The sequence below is a fragment of the Panulirus ornatus genome, chromosome 33 (assembly GCF_036320965.1).
Source record: "Panulirus ornatus isolate Po-2019 chromosome 33, ASM3632096v1, whole genome shotgun sequence".
Classification (NCBI taxonomy): domain Eukaryota; kingdom Metazoa; phylum Arthropoda; class Malacostraca; order Decapoda; family Palinuridae; genus Panulirus; species Panulirus ornatus.
The window spans coordinates 24,736,764-24,757,981 of NC_092256.1; the positions used below are offsets into that span (position 1 = coordinate 24,736,764).

General features: G+C 40.5%; 1 protein-coding gene across 6 annotated transcripts in view; it reads left to right on the forward strand.

The window, feature by feature from the left end:
• Adk2 (Adenosine kinase 2) overlaps positions 1-21,218 on the forward strand; it is a 105,570-nt gene that overhangs the window by 74,073 nt on the left and 10,279 nt on the right. For all 6 annotated transcript variants that reach the window (XM_071682056.1, XM_071682059.1, XM_071682055.1 and 3 more), the window contains 2 exons: positions 9,826-9,996; positions 14,641-14,791. In XM_071682056.1, the coding sequence (XP_071538157.1) occupies positions 9,826-9,996; positions 14,641-14,791 (322 nt within the window). The remainder of the gene's footprint in view (positions 1-9,825; positions 9,997-14,640; positions 14,792-21,218) is intronic.

Genomic DNA, 21,218 nt, shown 5'->3' on the forward strand with positions numbered 1-21,218 from the left:
TGCATCTTGAGAAAATTCCATCTTCAACCATGGAAGTATTTAGTTGTTTTCCAGCACCTAAAGAAGTGAATGGTATAAGACCCATAATTTGGATTTTGCAAAAATTGTTCCATAGAAAAAAGTTTAACTGAACTAGTCTTAAAATGTGGAGACAGATCAGTCCCTAAGTATGTGGTGTGCCAAACAGGTGACAAAAATGCCTTCTGAGCAAACTATCTACCTATCCTTATTTCATTCCCGCTAACATTTTTTCTACCCATTCTGATTTCACTCCCGGTAACTATGCTACAAAACAGAAGACACATGTTCCATGGAGCATCCTTTTAGTATTAAGCAGTCTCTATGCGTTGGGGACAGTTTTATTTCCCAGCATCGTATAGAATTTTTACGGAATGGGTCTTGCCTATGGCCCTACCTACTGATGATGTGTGATCTCAGCCTTTCATGTGCAGTGATTTGATAAAAGGAATTTGTTTTGACCCAATATTGTTATTACAAGTACACCATCAAATTTCTGGTAATTGATGGTTCGACACCTCCTTTAGTCCAGACATAATTATGTGAGGAAACTTGAAATTACCACAGCCACAAGACTAGTTTACTGGGTGGCCACAGGTGACGTTGTGTGTAGGGTACTCTAATTTACATTCTTTGCACTGCACTTGTTGGTGGTGATACTGCAATTCTGAGATTCTTAGTTCATTTTGCTTAAATTTAACCCTAGCTATGGCTTCTAAGATATATGAAAGTGTCAGTCATGGTGTCAGACATAAGCACCAGTCCATATCAATCCAAGATAAAGTAAAACTTTTGAAAAAAAATGGACTGTGGTGTTTCGGTGCATAATCTGTGTGACATCTACAGTATTAGTTCATCAGCTGTGTATGATATAAAGAAGCAAAGGGAGAAAACATTGAAATTCTATGCAGACAGCGATTCCAAGAAGCAAATGATGATTAGAAAAACCATGAAAGATGGTAAGAGTACTGAGCACGATAGAGTGATGATGGAATGGCTTTGACAGCGTCGGAGTGATGGAGTGGACTTGTCAGGTAGCATGATAATGGACCAAGCTAAGTTGTTCCGTAAAGAACTTAAATTACAACATGAGCATGACGATAGCGAAGGATGGCTTCAAAGATTCAAGAAGCGTCATGGAATTTCATTGAATAAAGTGCACGGAGAAAAGCGGTCTGCAAACCACTAATGAGCTGCTGAGTATGTGGACAGATTTACAAAACTCGTAGCTGACAAGCACCTCAGTCCTGAGCAGGTGTATAATGCAGATGAAACTGCATTATTCTGGCGATGCACCTCAGTCCTGAGCGGGTGTATAATGTAAACGAAACTGCATTATTCTGGCGATGCAGATGGGAGATGTATAATTTGGGGTTTTGAGGTGTGTTGATGAATTATTATTACGTGACCAGGGTTGGTCCAGCAAAATAGTCAATCTGGCAAGGCTTTGGAACCAAGAGTGCTGGAAAATCGATGGTGTACCTGTATAGATTTTATTTTCAATGATTTTTCATTATACATTATGCTTAGTTTGCATTGATGGCCTTTTGAGAGATCAATATTCATCAGTTCAAACTCATTGAACTGTCATAGGGATACACACTTCACACCTGTGGGGTAACCATGTCTCATGAACTTTTATGTTGATAAGAAATTGTGTATGTATGTATGTTGTATATGTACAGTTTGACAAAGTAGTGATGTCACAAAATCCAGTGAATTTTGCTCAGTGGCAACATCTTGCATCTTGCCTGACCAGACAGATTTCTCCTTGTATTTTATCAGGTGAAAGACAGTTAATTAGAATAATACTAAATATGTATTAGTTATTGTTTGAGTGAAGAGTATAGCCTTAATCACCAAGCAAAATTGTTTGCATTTTAAAGTCTGAAATATTGGGAAATGAAGCATTATGACACAAAATTATTGCTTAAAGAGGGGGGAGAGAGCACAGGGCAATGTTGCCAGTTCTAAGTGTTAGTGATCATTACACATTATGATAATCCTTTTGTGAATAACGTATGTCCTAGAAAGGGATTCTGGGGTTGTGGAAAACAAGGAAAACATTACGGCATGCCCTTGACATGTGGGAAAACTTAAGAGAGGCAAAGATATATGAAAATCTTGTGGCATCATTGCCAAACCGACTCAGTAAAGTCATAGATTATAGAGAAGGCTACACTATTGGCATGAGTGTAATAATAATAATAGAGATAATGATAATAATAATGGTAGATAATGGTATTGCAGTTGAATTTATTAAGAAAGGGGTGACTGAGTTGTTAATTGGTTGGTAAGGATATTCATTGTATGTATAGATCATGGTGAAATGCCTGAGGATTGGTGGAATGCATGCATAATGCCATTGTACAAAGGCAAAGGGATTAAAGGTGAGTGTTCAAACTACAGAGGTATAAGTTTGTTGTGTTCCTAGGTAATTGTATGGGAGGGTATTGATTGGAAACCTGAAGGCATGTACAGAGTATCAGATTGGGGAGGAGCAGCATGGTTTCAGAATTGTTAGATGGTGTGTGGATCAGATGTTTGCTTTGAAGAATGTGTGTGAGAAATACTCAGAAAAACAAATGGATTTTAATGTAGCATTAATGGATCTGGAGAAGACATATGGTAGGATTGATAGAGATGCTTTGTGGAAAGTCTTAAGAATATATGGTGTGGGAGGTAAGCTGCTAGAAGCAGTGAAAAGTTTTTAATATGAATGTAAGGCATGCGTATGAGTAGGGAGAGAGGAGAATGATTGGTTCCCAATGAAGTTCGGTCTGCGGCAGGAGTGTGTGATGTCCCTATGGTTGTCTGATTTGTTTATGGGTTGGGTGGTTAGGGAGGTAAATGTAAGAGTTCTGGAGAGAGGGCTGAGTATGCAGTCAGTTATGGATGAGAGGGCCTGGAAAGTGAGTCAATTGTTGTTCTGAAGATTCAGTGCTGGTAGCTGATTGAAGTGAGTATCTGCAAAAGTTGATGACTTAGTATGGAAAAGTATGTGAAAGGAGAAAATTGAGAGTAAATGTGAATAAGAGCAAGGTTATTAGGTTCAGTAGGGTTGAGAGACAAGTTAATTGGGAGGTAAGTTTGAATGGAGAAAAATTGGAGGAAGTGAAGTGTTTTAGGTATCTGAGATTGGACTTAGAAGTGAATGGAGCCATGGAGGCAGAAGTGAGTCAGAGGGTGGTGGAGGGGGCGAAGGTTCTGGGAGCAATAAAGAATGTGTGGAAGGAGAGAACGTTATCTCGGAGAGCATAGATAGGTATGTTTGAAGGAATAGTAGTTTCAACAGTATTATATGGTTGCAAGGCATGGGCTATAGGTAGGGATATATGGAGGACGATGGGTGTGTTGGAAATGAAATGTTTGAGGACAGTATGTGGTATGAGGTGGTTTGATCAAGTACAAAGGGAGATGTGTGGAAATAAGAAGAGTGTGGTTGAGAGAGAAGAGGAGGGTGTGTTGAAATGGTTTGGACATATGGAGAGAATGAGTGAGGAAAGATTGACAAAGAGAATATATGTGTCAGAGGTGGAGGGATCAAGGAGAAGCAGGAGACCAAATTGGAAGTGGAAGGAAGGAGTGAAAAAGATTTTGAGCAATAAGGGCCTGAACATACAGGAGGGTGAGAGGCATGCAAGGAATAGAGTGAATTGGAACGATGTGATATACTGGGGTTGACATGCTTACAGTGGACTGAACCAGGGCATGTGAAATGTCTTAGGTAAACCATGGAAAGGTCTGTGGGGCCTGGATGCAGATAGGGACCTGTTGTTTCGGTGCATTACACATGGGGTGTTCAGTGTTGTAAATGGAAATGGTGAAGAGCTTGTAGATTTGTTTGCTGAAAAAGGACTGGTGATTGAGAATACCTGGTTTAAAAAGAGAGATATACATAAGTATACGTATGTAAGTAGTAGCTCTACTCCTGAAACAGGAATTGTGAGAACGTATGAAAAAGTATAAGGATGTGAATTCTAGAGTGATGTGGATAAAAATGAAAGTGGATGGCAAGCAGTGGGTGATTATTATTGCTTATGCACCTGGTCATGAGCAGAAAGAACAGATGAGTCAGTGTGTCAGCAGTTTTGATGCAAAAGACTTGGTGTTAGTGATGGGTGATTTGAATGTGAAGTTGAGTGATGTGACAGTTGAAGGTATAATTGGGGGCATGGGTATTCATTTTCAGTACTATGAATGGAAATGGTAAACAGCTTGTGGAGTTATTTATTTCTATTTTTTATTATACTTAGTTGCTGTCTTGTGTTAGCGAGGTAGCACAAGGAAGCTGACAAAAAAATGGCCCAACCCACCCACATACACATGTATATACATAAACGCCCCCACACACACACTTATACATACCTATACATTTCAGTATATACTTATATATACACTGACATACATATATACATATGTATGTATGTATAGGGGAGAAAGAATACTTCCCACGCATTCCCCACATATTGTAGAAGGCGATTAAAGGGGACAGGAGCCGGGGGGGCTAGAAGCCCTCCCCTCCTTGTATTATAACTTTCTAAGAGGAGAAACAGAGGCTTGTGGAGTTATGTGCTGAAAAAGGATTGGTGATTGGGAATACCTGATTTAAAAGAGAGACATACGCAAGTATTCGTATTAGAGTAGGAAAGATGGTCAGCGGGCATTATTGGATTGCATATTGATTGATAGGTGTATAAAAGAGAGACTTTTAAATGTAAATGTGCTGAGAGGGCCAGCTGGTGGGATTTCTGATCACCATCTTGTGGAGCCAAGAGTAAAGATTTGTAGAGGTTTCAGGAAAAGAGGAAACAATATCAGTGAGAAGAGAGTGATGAAAGTAAGTGAGCTTGGAAAAGAGACTTGTGTGAAGAAACACCAGGAGAGATTGAGTGTATAATTGCAAAAGGTAAATAAAGCAAGGAGAGTGGATGAAGCATGGGAGAAATTATGGAAATAGTGCTGGCATGTGCAAGAAATGCATGTGGGATGCAAAAGGTGGGAGGTGGGCAGATGAGAATGGGTATTGAGTGGTGGGGTGAAGTAAAATTGTCAGTGATATGGAAAAGGGAAGCATTTTGGTGGTACTTTCAGGGAAGGAGTGTAAATGATTGGGGGATGTATAATATGTATTAACAGGAAGTCAAGAAGAAGGTGCAAGGGTTGAAAAAGAAGGCATGTGAGGGTTGGGGTGAGTGGGAATTAGTAAACTTTATGGAGGATAGGAAGTTGTTTTGGAAGATTGATAATGTGTGAAAAACAAGAGAGCAATAGGAATATTAGTGAAGTGGGCAAAGGGGAAGTGGTAACAGGCAGTGGTGAAGAGGGGAGGAGATGGAGTGAGCATTTTGAAGGACTATTGAATATGTTTCATGATAGGGTGGCAGATGTGGGGTGTTTGGGTCAGGATGGTATGCAGAGGGTTTGGTGAAGAGAGAGGAGGTGATGAAAGCCTTACATTGGATGAAATGTGGCAAAGTGGCTCAAGTTGATGGTATTGCTGTTGAATTTATTATGAAAGAAGGTGACTTTGTTGTTGATTGGGTAGTTAGGATTTTCACTGTATGTATGGATCACAATGAAGTGCCTGAGATATGGCAGAATGCATGTACAGTGCCATTATGTAAAGGCAAGGAGGATAAAAGTGAGTGTTCAAACTACAGAGGTACAAGCTTGTTGAGTGTACCTAGTAAGTTGTATGGGAGGGTAGTGATTGAGAAAGTCAAGGCATATTCAAAGCATCAGATTAGGGAGGAACAGTGTGTTTTCAGAAGTGGTAAAGGAGAGGTGGATCAGTTTTTTCTCCAAAGAATGTATGAGAGAAATGGGGGGGATTTGTATGTGGCATTTTATGGATTTGGAGAAAGCATATTATAGGGTTGATACAGATACCTTGTGGAAGGTCTTAAAAGTATATGATGTGGAAGGAAAGCTGCTAAAGGGAGAGAGAAGCTTTTATCATGGGGTCTAAGGCATGTGTATGAGTAGGAAGAGAGGAGAGTGAATGGCTCCAAGTGAAGGTTGGACTACAGCAGGAGTGTTTGATGTCATGGTGGTGGTTTGATTTGTTTATGGATGGTTTGGTGAAGGAGCTAAATGTGAGGGTCTGTGAGAGGGGTGAGCATGCATTCCGTAAGGGATACAAGGCTTGGGAAGTAAGTCAATTGGTGTTTGCAGATGATACAACACTGGTGGCAGATTCAGGTTTGAAACTACAGTTGGTTACTGAAGTTGGAAGGGTGAAGGAAAAGAGGAAGTTGAGAGTAAATGTAAATGAATGTAAGGTTATTAAGTTTAGCAGAGTTGAGGTTCAGGTTAGTTGGGGGTGACAGTTTGTTTCAAGAAAAATTGGGGAAAGTGAAGTGCTTTAGATACCTGGGAGTGGATGTGACAGTGAGTAGAAGCATGGAAGCGGATATGAGTCATAGGTTGGGTAAGGGGGCAAAGGTTTTAGGAGCACTGAAGAATCTGTGAAAAGAGAGATCTTTATGTTGGATGGCAAAAATAGGTATGTTTGAAGGAATGATATGTGGGTCTAAGGCATAGGCTGTGGATAAGACTTTGCAGAGGGAGATGGGAGTGTTGAAAATGAAATGTTTGAAGACAACATGTGGTTTGAGGTGGTTTAATTGAGGAACGAAAGGTAATATGAGCTGAAGAGGGTGTGCTGAAATGGTTTGAACATACAGAGAGAATGAATGAGTATGGGTAGACAAAGAGCATATTTTTGTCAGAAGTGGAGGGAATAAGGAGAACAGGAAGACCAAAATGGAGATGGAATTATGAGGTGAAAAAGATTTTGAGCAGTCAGGGCCTGAACATGAAGGAGGGTGAAAGGTGTGCATGGGATAAGGTGAATTGAAACGATGTGGCATGCAAAGTGCTGTCACTTGACTGAATCAGGGCATGTGAAGTATCCATGGTAAACCATGAAAAGGCCTTTGGTCCCTGGTTGTGGATAGGGAGCTGTGGTTTCAGTGCATTACACATGACAGCTTGAGAATAGATGTGAGTGGATGTAGCCTTTCTTTGTCGGTTCCTGGCACTTCCTTGCTGGTGCTGGAAATGGTGATAAAGTATTAAAGAAGGAAAGAAAATAATGATAATGAGGATGATGATGATAATGATTGTATATCTTATGAAAATTCTTTTCGAGCTTTCTTTGGGTAAATTTCTTTTTCTTATGTGGTGATGATTTCGTCTTCACTGAATGCACACCAGAGATTATTGCCATGAGAGTGGAAATATTCATCTGCTCCTCCTCCAAGATGACGTCTCCTTCTCACCCATGGTTAAACTGTTCCGGTTCTGAGGCCTTTCATGCAAGGGATTAGCAAATTGGGCCAGGGAAAATTATGCTTCCTCTGACTCCTGTTCTGCATTTATCACTATCCATAATCATTGCAAGTACATTGTCCATGAGGCAAATTACTCCCTTATTCAGAGGAAGTGCATAACTTTTCCTCCTCATCCAATGATAGGTCTTTTTGGTCTTTCACTAAGGGCTTTGCTAACAATTTTTGTCGCTCTTCATTACCTTCTTTTTCTCATTCTTACAGTACTATGGATATCTCTCCTATACACAAAGCATCTCTCCTTGGTTTTTGTTTTTCCTCTAACTATAACTTGGATAACTCTGTCATTCCTTCACCCACTGATTCTTCTGTTACTAATCCTGGGCCCCTTCCAGTAATCTCTCTGTGGACACAGCCAAAGCTTAAGGACCTGATGGCATCCATCCCTGTGCACTGTAGGAGTGTGCTTCTAAACTTACACCTGTGCTTGTTCATCTGGTCTGTTTCTGTTTGAAAACCAAAACATTTCCCTTTTCTTGGAAACATGCTTTGGTACATCTCATTCCTAAAAAGGGTGACCATTCTAACCATCATCCTGTAGCTTTGGCATCAACTATTTTAAAAATCTTTGAATCCCTCCTCAACTCCCATATCCTTGGACACATAGAATCTCAGTCTTCTCTCTGACCACCAGTATGGCTTCCATAAGGCAAGATCCTGTGGTAATATGTTCTCCTGTTACTCTACATTTCCTTCTCTTTTTCGTTCTGATGGTACTGTAGATGTCACACCCATAAACAAAGCATCTCATTATTCTTGAAAGAATCTTGGGGAATCCTATGTAGTTGCCCTTGATATAACCAAAGCTTTTGATGGGTGTGGCATTGGGGTCTCATTTCTAAACTCATCATGTGTGGCTTCCATTTCTCACATTGCTCCCTCATACTTAGCTTCCTCTCTGGCAGTCTGTCTCTGTAGTTATTAATGGATCAGCCTCTCCATTCTTCTTCATCAATAGCGGTTTCCGTCAAGGTTCTTTCATGTCTCCAATTTTTCTCCTTTGTATCATTGATTTCCTTTCTTCTGCATATAACCAAATGCACTGATATGCTGATGACTCAGCTCTGCATTCCTCCACATCCTTCAATTCTGGTGCTTCTTCTATCTCGATCTGTATCTTATCTCAACACAACCTTCTCAATAAACTCAAACATGGACAGGATATATCAGTGGGATAGAAGAAATCTTAACCTGGTTAAGTTTGATGTCTCTGATGCCCAGTTTCTGCCCATCTCTGTTGAAAATTCCTCATAACCTTCATCTCTCCTCTGACAATTGCGTAATTCCACCTCTTAATCGAGCACTGCTTTCATATCTAGGGTGGTTCTAGCTCTGCATCTGTACTTGATAGGGTTGTCAAAAGTGTTTTGGCTAATAAACTCCCCCAGGCTAACATCAAAATTTGACCCACTTGCCGTACGCTGCAATGTCAGTTCATTTTCTTCCTTCTTAAAGTGTTACTTTGGTTTTTGCTCCTGAAAGCTGGCTGTTTGTGAGCCCCCACCACGAGGCAGACCATGCCACACTTGATAACCTGCTGCATCATATGATTACTGTTGTTGACGACTCAAGGATGGGCCATACGATGACTTTCTCTACACCCTGAAGCTTTGGAACTCTATCCTTTCTCTCATGTCTTTCCCAATAACTAAAATGTGACACATTTTCCCCCAAAATCCAAAAATATTTTCCCTTGTCTCTTTTTTTCTTCCTTTTCATTAACTTCTCTGTATTTCAGTCAAGGCCCGGCATGGATGTGAACTTTTGTCCATGACTAGAGCCTAAAATGTAAAAGAGAAAATATATATACAAAACAAAATCTGGTATGATACTCTTAGGACATTATGGGTATGATTAATGAAAACAAACTATATGTGTATTACCATAATTTCAACAGTTTTTAAGTGATTCACATATTGAAAATGTATATGTAACGCAATTATAGAGTGGAAAATGACCTGGAGGAAGAGTATAGGATATATATTGTATTTAAACAGGTCTGGAGGGAGGGACAAAGAACATCATTCTATTGCTATCCAGTGAAGGATTTCATAAGAAGTAGTAGGTCATTAATTTTTCATTAATCTCATGAATTACATAAGATTAGGCATTCTCTATATGGAACATTGAAGGGGAAAATTGATTGGTACCATTATTTCAGATTTTAACCTCTACTGGGATTGAAAGATGCCTTTGTTTTGTTTTTTTTAACAATTTTATGATAAATCCTCCTCTTCCTCCCCCTCTACAGTCATCATGTATTGGACAGCATAAATACAAAGTGAAAAATTAGCTTCTATCCTTCTGTTTATTTATTGTTCATTGACATGAAATATATTTACATTGTTCTCAAATTTTATTTGATTTTTGTGAGTGACACTGAGTGTTGTGAGCTGTATTTCCAGAATTACTTGGTTATTACATATACTATAATGTTATTTTCTCTTGGCAGGGTTTCTTCTTGACAGTATCTCCTGAGTCTATTTTGATGGTGGGACAACATGCATGTGAGAATGATAAACTATTTAGTATGAATCTTTCTGCACCGTTCCTCTCTGAATTTTTTAAGGAACCCATGATGCAAGCTTTCCCCTACATTGATATTCTCTTTGGCAATGAAACTGTAAGTTTGCCTTTTTTTGTGTTTTTTTATCTTGAAAATAATTTTGTTTGTGCTTATGAGAGAATTATAATGGCTGTCTTACTTTGTATGAGAGTACCGTCTTAACTTTCTGCTTGAAGACTCCCAACCATGGGGTTTCTGTAGGGATCAGGAAGCTGTCTACACTCTTTTGGCTGCACTATAGGTCATAAAGTGTAATTATCTGTGTGAGGATGGAGTTTCTTCATTTGTGGAGATGCCATGAGAGATTGAGTGTAGAATGGCAGAAGGTGAGAGTAAATGAAGCAAGGGGAGTCTGGTGAATGGAAGATATTTAAGACAGTAGTGCTGGTGTGTGAGAGAAGTGTGTGGCATGTGGGACGTTGGAGATGGGCATATGAGAAAGGGTTGCGAGTGGTGGGATGACAAAGTTAAGTTGCAAGTGAATAAGGAAAGTGAGGTGTATTTGTGATACAGGGAAGGATTTTATCTCACAGGTGAGTGGGACATACTCGAGAAAGCTGCTTAAGCCCAAGAAGGTGCAGGGGTTGAAAAAGAGGGCAAATGAGAGGGGTTGAGCAAGTATCAGCAAACCTCTGGGAGAATAAAAAATGTTTTAAAAGGAGGTTAGTAAGGTAAGAAAAACAAGAGAACAAATGATGACATTGTTGAAAGTGGCTAATGGGGAAGTGTTAACAAGCACAGATGAGCTGAAGAGGAGTTGGAGTGAGTACTTTGAAGGATTGTTGAATATGTTTAATGATAGAATGGATGTTCTTTTATTCAAAGGAAAAGGTCCTAAAGATGTATGTAGAAATTATAAGGGAATAAGTATGTAAATCAAACCAGGAAAAGTGTATGCAGTAGTGTTGATTGATAGAGTGATGGAAGTAAATGAATTCAGAATAAGTAAGGAACAAGGGGGTTTTAGGAAAGGTAGGAGATATGTGGATCAGATTTTTGCGGTGAGAATTAATATGAAAAAGTATACAGTGAAAGGTAAGAAACTGTATGCAGCTTTTATGGATCTGGAGAAAGCATGTGACAGATGTGTCAAGGATGAGTGGGGTAGGGGAACAACTGTTGGTTGGTGTTAAAGCCCTCTGTAGGGAATCAAGTGCATGAGTAAAAGTGGATGGAGGGTTAAGCAAAAGTTTGTTTATATATGTGGGTGTGAGGCAGGGCTGTGTGATGTCACTTACTTTTTAACATATATATATGAATGGAGTGATAAGAGAGATGAAAGCAAAACTAGGGAATAGGGATGTAGAGATTGAGTGTGGTGGTGAGGTATGATAGCTAGTGACAACCCTAATTGCAGATGATACTTTGTTATGTGCTGAGAGTGAAGAGGAGTTGCAGAATGTTGCAAATGTGTTTTATGATGTATTTAAACATAGGCAATTAAAGGTAAATGTTAGTAAAAGTAAAGTAATGGTTTAAAAAGGAAAAGAGTGAAAATGTAGATTTTGTAAAGCCCTGATGAGAGAAGAAAGTGTACTAAACTTTTTATAGATATTGGGGGTGAAAGACAGGAAGAGGTGACAGAATTTAAGTATTTGGTAGCTATCTTGGATAAGTTTGATGATATGAAAGGAACTGGATAGAAAAGTCATTGGGTCTCTAAATAGAATAATGAAAGGTAGAGGTACAAGTAAGGAAGTAAAGAAAGGATTAAGGGACAGCATAGCCCTATTATCCCTGACCTATGCAGCCGAAACATGGGTTGAGTTACGGAGGTAAAAAATGCAGGCTGTAAAAATGAGTTATTTGAGAGGAGCATGTAGTGTAAATTAAGGGGTTGTATGAGAGATTTGTTATGACAGGGAATGCAAAGATAATGAATTGTCGAGTGTTAGAGTGGGTGAAACAATATTTTGAGGTAGTCTGGGCATGTGGAGAGTGCAAAACAAGGACTTTACAAGGAGAGTCTATGATAGAATGATTGAAAAGGAGGGTGTTGAGGAAGACCACCTGTGACATGGAGAAATAGAGTGGAAGAAAACTGGAAGGAGAGGAATGGGGGAAGAATGCTTTGAATGGTGTGTGCAAGGGAGGCATGTAAGAACAGGGATAAATGGAGGCTCTTTTGTCATGGCCACCCCCCCTATATGATTTCCCAGAGGGAATGAGCATCAGACATATGGATTAGTAGATAGATAGAAAGAGTGGTTGATGTTATATGTTAAGTTCAGGGAGGTTTTTAAAAGTGAGAGTCATGAGCAGTGGTCTGGTGAAGACAGAATAGGTGGTGGAACTCTTGTGTAAGATGAAATTTAGCAAGGCAGCTGGAGTGATGACATTACATTGAATTTCTTAAGAAAGGAGATAACTTTGTAGGATTTTACAGTGTATATATGGATCATGGTGAGGTGCTTCAGGATTGGTGGAAGGCTGTAAGTGCCATTGCTTATAGGTAAGGGAGATGAAGTGAATTTTCAAATTACAAAGGTATAAGTTTGTAGAGAGTACTTGGTAAGTTGTATGAAAGAATGGTGATTAAGGGGATGGTGGTATGCACAGAGCATCAAATTGGGTAGGATAATTTATATATGAGAAATGATTAGAGAAACAGAAGGATTTGCATGTGACATTTATAGAATTGGAGAAGGATATGGTAGGGTTGATAGAAATGCTTTGTGGAAGTGTGAATATATATATGTATAATGGAGCAGAAAAGCAGTTATAAGTAGTGAGGAGTTTCTGTCCAGAGATCAAGGCATGTGTGGAAGTAGAAAGAGAGAAGGGTGAGTGGTACTGGGTGAAGGTGGATCTGCAGCAGAGGTTTGTCATCATGGCTACTTACTCTGTTTATAGATAGGGTAATGAGGGAGGTGATGTAAGGGTTCTAGGGAGAGGGTTAGGTCTGTCAGTTAGTCAGTCAGAGGTGGGTACACCTTGAAGGTGAGCCAGTCACTGTTTGGTGATGACACAGCATTGGTGGCAGATTTGAGTGAGAAATCACATGATTTTCATGAAGTTGGCAATGATAATGGAGAGTGAGTGGTGCCAGGTGAAGGTGGGTCTGCAGCAGAGGTGTATGATGTCACCATGACTGTTTAATCTGTATATAGATGGGGTGATGAGGTAGGTGAGTGTAAGGGTTTTGAGGAGAGGGTAAGGTCTGCAGTCAGTTAGGGGTTGGGGCACCTGAAAGGTGAATCAGTCACTTGTGATAACAAAGAAGTGATGGCATATTCAAATGAGAAATCACATGAACTTCTTGAAGTTGGTAATAATGATGATAATGATAAGCCTGATGATGATGATAACAAAGTAATAATAATAATAATAATAATAATGTAATGATTTCAGTGATAATCATATGAGATAGGGGAGAAAGAATGCTGTGCACATATCTCCAAAATGTCGAAGATTACAATGAGGACTGGAAAAGGGGAGTTGAAAATCCTCTCCTGTGTTGCTTTTCAAATGAGGGAGCACTGGAAGGAACATAACAAGGACTTTTTCCTTTTAAGGCTTAGTTTTGTGTTCGTAGTGCTGCCTCACTTGCACAGGAAATAGTGAACATGCATAAAAGAATAATAATATTATATTATTTTTTTTATTATACTTTGTCGCTGTCTCCCGCGTTTGCGAGGTAGCGCAAGGAAACGACGAAAGAAATGGCCCAACCCCCCCCATACACATGTATATACATACGTCCACACACGCAAATATACATACCTACACAGCTTTCCATGGTTTACCCCAGACGCTTCACATGCCTTGATTCACTCCACTGACAGCACGTCAACCCCGGTATACCACATCGTTCCAATTCACTCTATTCCTTGCCCTCCTTTCACCCTCCTGCATGTTCAGGCCCCGATCACACAAAATCTTTTTCACTCCATCTTTCCACCTCCAATTTGGTCTCCCTCTTCTCCTCGTTCCCTCCACCTCCGACACATATATCCTCTTGGTCAATCTTTCCTCACTCATTCTCTCCATGTGCCCAAACCACTTCAAAACACCCTCTTCTGCTCTCTCAACCACGCTCTTTTTATTTCCACACATCTCTCTTACCCTTACGTTACTCACTCGATCAAACCACCTCACACCACACATTGTCCTCAAACATCTCATTTCCAGCACATCCATCCTCCTGCGCACAACTCTATCCATAGCCCACGCCTCGCAACCATACAACATTGTTGGAACCACTATTCCTTCAAACATACCCATTTTTTGCTTTCCGAGATAATGTTCTCGACTTCCACACATTCTTCAAGGCCCCCAGAATTTTCGCCCCCTCCCCCACCCTATGATCCACTTCCGCTTCCATGGTTCCATCCGCTGCCAGATCCACTCCCAGATATCTAAAACACTTCACTTCCTCCAGTTTTTCTCCATTCAAACTCACCTCCCAATTGACTTGACCCTCAACCCTACTGTACCTAATAACCTTGCTCTTATTCACATTTACTCTTAACTTTCTTCTTCCACACACTTTACCAAACTGATAAATAATGTTAATGGCTCTGGTTTCAGCACATTAAACATAACAGCTAGAGAGCACTTGTGTGTGATTGAGGCCATTTTTTGTCTATTCTTGGCACTGTCTCACTGACACAGGAAAGGGCAAATATATATGAAAAAATTGTAATAGTATAAACAATTTGAAATCTATTTATGTTTTCCTTAAATGACTTACCTTTGCAGGAAGCAGCAAAATTTTCTGAGGTCCAAGGATTTGGCACAACAGATATAAAGGAAATAGCTCGTAAAACTGCAGCATTGCCAAAGAAGAATTCTAACCGGGAACGTTTTGTTGTGTTTACTCAGGGTGCTGACAATGTCATCCTTGCTAAAGGCAAGTTTTCTTTTTTCTTTTATTTTGTATCTGGTGATATTTTCAGTGTCTTTATGTAAAGTCTGTAACTCCAGTCCCATTAGCTTGGGATGTGATATTTCTCAACTCATGCATTCTCATCATAGGTACATTGTGAGAAATTTCTTAAATTTCTCACATTTTGTGAATACCTCATATTTATTCAGTTTGCATACCAGATAAAATGATATTGGTAGATTTGCATCACTGATCACTTTTCAACCTTCTCATGAAAATGCCTCTATTGCATAAGAACTTTAGTCATTCACTCAGGATTATCTGAAAATCTGTTCATTAGAGGCATTAGTTTCTACCTCTCCATGATGATGTCTCTTTTGCATAAGGTCTAGTCTTATCATTTTATCTATATCTCTGATGCCCTTTCCCTCTGAGTATTCCCTTAAGGGCGTGGTGTAACAGTTAGCGTTCCTGACCGTGATGCATTCATGTGCCCCCATGGTCGAGCGCATAGGTTCAAGTCCTGGTTGTGGCACTCGGTCCACAGTCAACACAGCTGTTCATCCACCCCTAGGGATTAGTCAGTGAAATGGAGTACCTGGATCAGGCTAGGAACAATAGGTCCAACAATATTATATGGTTACAAAGCATAGGCTGTAGATGAGGTTGTTTTGAGGAGGATGGATGAGTAGGAAATGAAATGTTTGAGGTGGTTTGATCGTAAGTAATGAAAGAGTAAGAGAGATGTTTGGTAATAAAAAGAGTGTGGTTGAGAGAGCAGAAAAGGGTGTGTTGAAATGGTTTGGACATGAGAGAATGAGTGAGGAAAGGTTGATGAAGAGGATATGTATGTCAGAGGTGGAGGGAACAAGGAGAAGCCGGACATCAAATTGGAGGTGGAAGGATAGAGTGAAAAAGATTTTGAGCAATCAGGGTCTAAACTTACAAGAGGGTGAGAGGCTTGCAAGGAATGGAGGGAATTGGAACGATGTGGCATACTGGGGTCGATGTGCTGTCAGTGGACTGAACCATGGCATGTGAAATGTCTGAGGTAAACCATGGAAAGGTGTATGGGGCCTGGATGTGGATAGGGAGCAGTGGTTTCAGTACATTACACATGAAAGCTAGAGACTGCGTGTGAACGAATATGGCCTTTATTTTTTGTCTGCTTTCCTGGCGCTACCTCATTGAAGCAGGGGAATAGCGATGCTGTTTCCTGTGGGATAGGGTGTCACCAGGAATGGATAAGGACAAGCAAGTATGAATATGTAATATGAATATGTACAAGTGCATAAGTATGTATATGGAAGTTTATCAGGGAGAATGATTTGGTGAAGAGAGAAGAGGTAGTGAAAGCTTTGCGGGAGATGAAATCCGGAAAGGCGACTGGTTTGGATGGTATTGCAGTGGAATTTATGAAAAAAGGGGGTGACTGTGTTGTTGATTGGTTGGTAAGTATATTCATTATATGTATAGACCTTGGTGAAGTGCCTTAGGATTGGCGGAATGCATGTATAGTGCCGTTGTACAAGGGGAAAGGGGATAAAGGTGAGTGTTCAAACTAAAGAGGCATAAATTTGTTGGGTATTCCTGGGAAATTAAATGAGAGGGTATTGATTGAGAGGATGAAGGCATATACAGAACATCAGTTTGGGGAAGAGCAGTGTGGTTTCAGAAACAGTAGACAATGTGTGGATCAGGTGTTTCCTTTGAAGAGTGTATATGAGAAATACATAGAAAAACAAATGGATTTGTATGTAGCTTTTATGGATCTGGGGAAGGCATATGATAGGGTTGATAGAGATGTTCTGTGGAAGGTTTTAAGAGTATATGGTGTGGGAGGTAATTTGCTAGAAGCAGTGAAAAGGTTATACCAAGGATGTAAGGCATGTGTACGAGTAGGAAAAGAGGAGAGTGATTGGTTCCCAGTGAATGTTGGTCTGTAGCAAGGATGTGTGATGTCCCCATGGTTGTTTAATTTGTTTATGGATGGGGTGGTTAGGGAGGTAAATGCAAGAGTTTTGGAGAGAGGGACAAGTATGCAGTCTGTTCTGGATGAGAGGGCCTGGGAAGCGAGTCAGTTGTTGTTCGCTGATGATACAGCTCTAGTGGGTGATTCGTGTGAGAAACTGCAGATGTTGGTGACTGAGTTTGGAAAAGTGTGTGAAAGAAGAAAGTTGAGAGTAAATGTGAATAAGAGCAAGGTTATTAGGTTCAGTGGGGTTGAGGGACAAGTAAATTGGGATGTATGTTTGAATGGAGAAAAATTGGAGGAAGTGAAGTGTTTTAAATATCTGGGAGTGGATTTGGTAGCGGATGGAACCATGGAAATGGAAGTGAGTCACAGGGTGGTGGAGGGGGTGAAGGTTCTAGGAGCAATGAAGAATGTGTGGAAGGAGAGAACATTATCTGGAGAGCAAAAATGGGTATGTATGAAGGAATAGTGGTTCCAACAATGTTATATGGTTGCAAGGCATGGGCTATAGATAGGGCTGTGTGGAGGAGGGTGGATGTGTTGGAAATGAAATGTTTGAGGGTAATATGTGGTGGGAGTTGGTTTGATCGAGTAAGTAATGTAAGGGTAAGAAAGATGTGTGGTAATAAAAAGAGTATGGCTGAGAGAGCAGAAGAGTGTGTGTTGTAAAGGTTTTGGACACATGGAGAGAATGAGTGAGGAAAGATTGACAAAGAGGATATATGTGTCAGAGGTGGAGGGAACAAGGAGAAAGGGGAAACCAAATTGGTGGAAGGATGGAGTGAAATAGATTTTGAGCAATCAGGGTCTGAACTTACAGGATGCTGAAAAGCGTGCAAGGAATAGAAAGAATTGGAACGATGTAGTTTATCAGCATCAACATGCTGTCAATAGATTTAACCAGGGCATGTGTAGTGTCGGGTAAACCATGGAAAGGTCTGTGGGGCCTGGATGTGGAAAAGGAGCTGTGGTTTCGGTTTATTACACGACAGCTAGAGACTGAGTATGAATGAATGTGGCTTTTTTTGTCTTTTCCTGGTGCTACCTTACTGGAGGGTTGGGGGGTGGATGCTTTTTCATGTGTGGCTGGGTGGCGGTGGGAATGGATGAAGGCAAGCAAGTATGAATATGTACATGTGCATATGAGTATATGTCTGTGTATGTGTATGTATGTATATGTTGAAATTTATATGTATGTTCAGGGTGTCCCAAAAAATGGTACTCACTTTTTGACACCCTATAACTTACTGAATTTGATTAATTTCAACCATTAATCTTGTTTTTAAGTTGATAAACACTGTATTTATTTTTATTTAAAGAGTAAATATATTTTGGGGGACTTATGCCATTTTTAGGGTCAATTGGATCTGAAAAAAGAAAAAAATTCCATATCTGAGGTGTCAAAAAGTGAAAACATTTTATGGGACACCCTGTATATGTGCGTGTATGGGTGTTTATGTATATATATGTGCATGTGAGTGGTTGGGCCATTTTTTGTCTGTTTCTTTGTGCTACCTCTCTGATGCGGGAAACAGCGATTAAGTATAATAAAAGAAAATAATGTGTATTATATAATATACCAAGGTCGACATGCTGTCAGTGGATTGAACCAAGGCATGTGAAGTGTCTGGGGTAAACCATGGAAAGTTTTGTGGGGCCTGGATGTGGAAAGGGAGCTGTGGTTTCGGTGCCTTACACATGACAGCCTGAGACCTGAGTGTGAATGAATGTGACCTTTGTTGTCTTTCCCTAGCACGAAAGAATGGGGTTGCCATAGTATGTGTGGCGTAGTGATGACGGGAATGGAGGAAGGCAGCAAGTATGAATATGTACATGTTTATATATGTATATATCTGTGTATGTTCTGGAAGGAGGTAAATAAAGTGCGTAAGACAAGGGAGCAAATGGGAACTTCAGTGAAGGGCTCAAATGGGGAGGTGATAACAAGTAGTGGTGATGTGAGAAAGAGATGGAGTGAGTATTTTGAAGGTTTGTTGAATGTGTTTGATGATAGAGTGGCAGATATAGGGTGTTTTGGTCGAGGTGGTGTGCAAAGTGAGAGGGTTAGGGAAAATGATTTGGTAAACAGAGAAGAGGTAGTAAAAGCTTTGCGGAAGATGAAAGCCGGCAAGGCAGCAGGTTTGGATGGTATTGCAGTGGAATTTATTAAAAAAGGGGGTGACTGTATTATTGACTGGTTGGTAAGGTTATTTAATGTATGTATGACTCATGGTGAGGTGCCTGAGGATTGGCAGAATGCGTGCATAGTGCCATTGTACAAAGGCAAAGGGGATAAGAGTGAGTGCTCAAATTTCAGAGGTATAAGTTTTTTGAGTATTCCTGGTAAATTATATGGGAGGGTATTGATTGAGAGGGTGAAGGCATGTACAGAGCATCAGATTGGGGAAGAGCAGTGTGGTTTCAGAAGTGGTAGAGGATGTGTGGATCAGGTGTTTGCTTTGAAGAATGTATGTGAGAAATACTTAGAAAAGCAAATGGATTTGTATGTAGCATTTATGGATCTGGAGAAGGCATATGATAGAGTTGATAGAGATGCTCTGTGGAAGGCATTAAGAATATATGGTGTGGGAGGCAAGTTGTTAGAAGCAGTGAAAAGTTTTTATCGAGGATGTAAGGCATGTGTACGTGTAGGAAGAGAGGAAAGTGATTGGTTCTCAGTGAATGTAGGTTTGTGGCAGGGGTGTGTGATGTCTCTATGGTTGTTTAATTTGTTTATGGATGGGGTTGTTAGGGAGGTGAATGCAAGAGTTTTGGAAAGAGGGGCAAGTATGAAGTCTGTTGTGGATGAGAGAGCTTGGGAAGTGAGTCAGTTGTTGTTCGCTGATGATACAGCGCTGGTGGCTGATTCATATGAGAAACTGCAGAAGCTGGTGACTGAGTTTGGTAAAGTGTGTGAAAGAAGAAAGTTAAGAGTAAATGTGAATAAGAGCAAGGTTATTAGGTACAGTAGGGTTGAGGGTCAAGTCAATTGGGAGGTAAGTTTGAATGGAGAAAAACTGGAGGAAGTAAAGTGTTTTAGATATCTGGGAGTGGATCTGGCAGCGGATGGAACCGTGGAAGTGGATCATAGGGTGGGGGAGGGGGCGAAAATCCTGGGAGCCTTGAAGAATGTGTGGAAGTCGAGAACATTATCTCGGAAAGCAAAAATGGCTATGTTTGAAGGAATAGTGGTTCCAACAATTTTGTGTGGTTGCGAGGCATGGGCTATGGATAGAGTTGTGCGCAGGAGGGTGGATGTGCTGGAAATGAGATGTTTGAGGACAATGTGTGGTGTGAGGTGGTTTGATCGAGTAAGTAACGTAAGGGTAAGAGAGATGTGTGGAAATAAAAAGAGCGTGGTTGAGAGAGCAGAAGAGGGTGTTTTGAAATGGGTTGGGCACATGGAGAGAATGAGTGAGGAGAGATTGACCAAGAGGATATATGTGTCGGAGGTGGAGGGAACGAGGAGAAGTGGGAGACCAAATTGGAGGTGGAAAGATGGAGTGAAAAAGATTTTGTGTGATCGGGGCCTGAACATGCAGGAGGGTGAAAGGAGGGCAAGGGATAGAGTGAATTGGATCGAGGTGGTATACCGGGGTTGACGTGCTGTCAGTGGATTGAATCAGGGCATGTGAAGCGTCTGGGGTAAACCATGGAAAGCTGTGTAGGTATGTATATTTGCGTGTGTGGACGAGTATGTATGTGTATGGGGGTGGGTTGAGCCATTTCTTTCATCTGTTTCCTTGCGCTACCTCGCAAATGCGGGAGACAGCAACAAAGCAAAAAAAAAAAAATGTATATGTATGTATACATTGAAATGTATAGGTATGTATATGTGAGTGTGTGGCCGTTTATGTATATACATGTGTATGTGGATGGGTTGGGCCATTCTTTTGTCTGTTTCCTTGCGCTACCACGCTAACACAGGAGACAGCAACATAGTATAATAAAGGAAGGAGTAGCACTACTCCTGAAGCAGTTGTGGGAGTATATGATAGAGTGTAAGAAAGTATACTGTAGATTGATATGGGTAAAACTGAAAGTGGATGGAGAGAGATGGGTGATTATTGGTGCCTGTGCACCAGGTCATGAGAAGAAAGATCATGAGAGGCAAGTATTTTGGGAGCAGCTGAGTGAGTGTGTTAGCAGCTTTGATGCATGGGACCGGGTTATAGTGATGGGTGATTCAAATGTGAAGTTGAGTAATGTGGCAGTTGAGGGTATAATTGGTGTACATGGGGTGTGCAATGTTGTAAATGGAAATGGTGAAGAGCTTGTGTATTTGTGTGCTGCAAAAAGACTGGTGATTGGGAATACCTGGTTTAAAAAGAGAGATATCCACAAGTATACATATGTGAGTAGGAGAGATGGTCAAAGGGCATGATTGAATTATGTGTTATTTGATAGGCATGTGAAAGAGACTCCCAGATATCTAAAACACTTCATTTTCTCCCATTTTTCTCCATTCAAACTTAC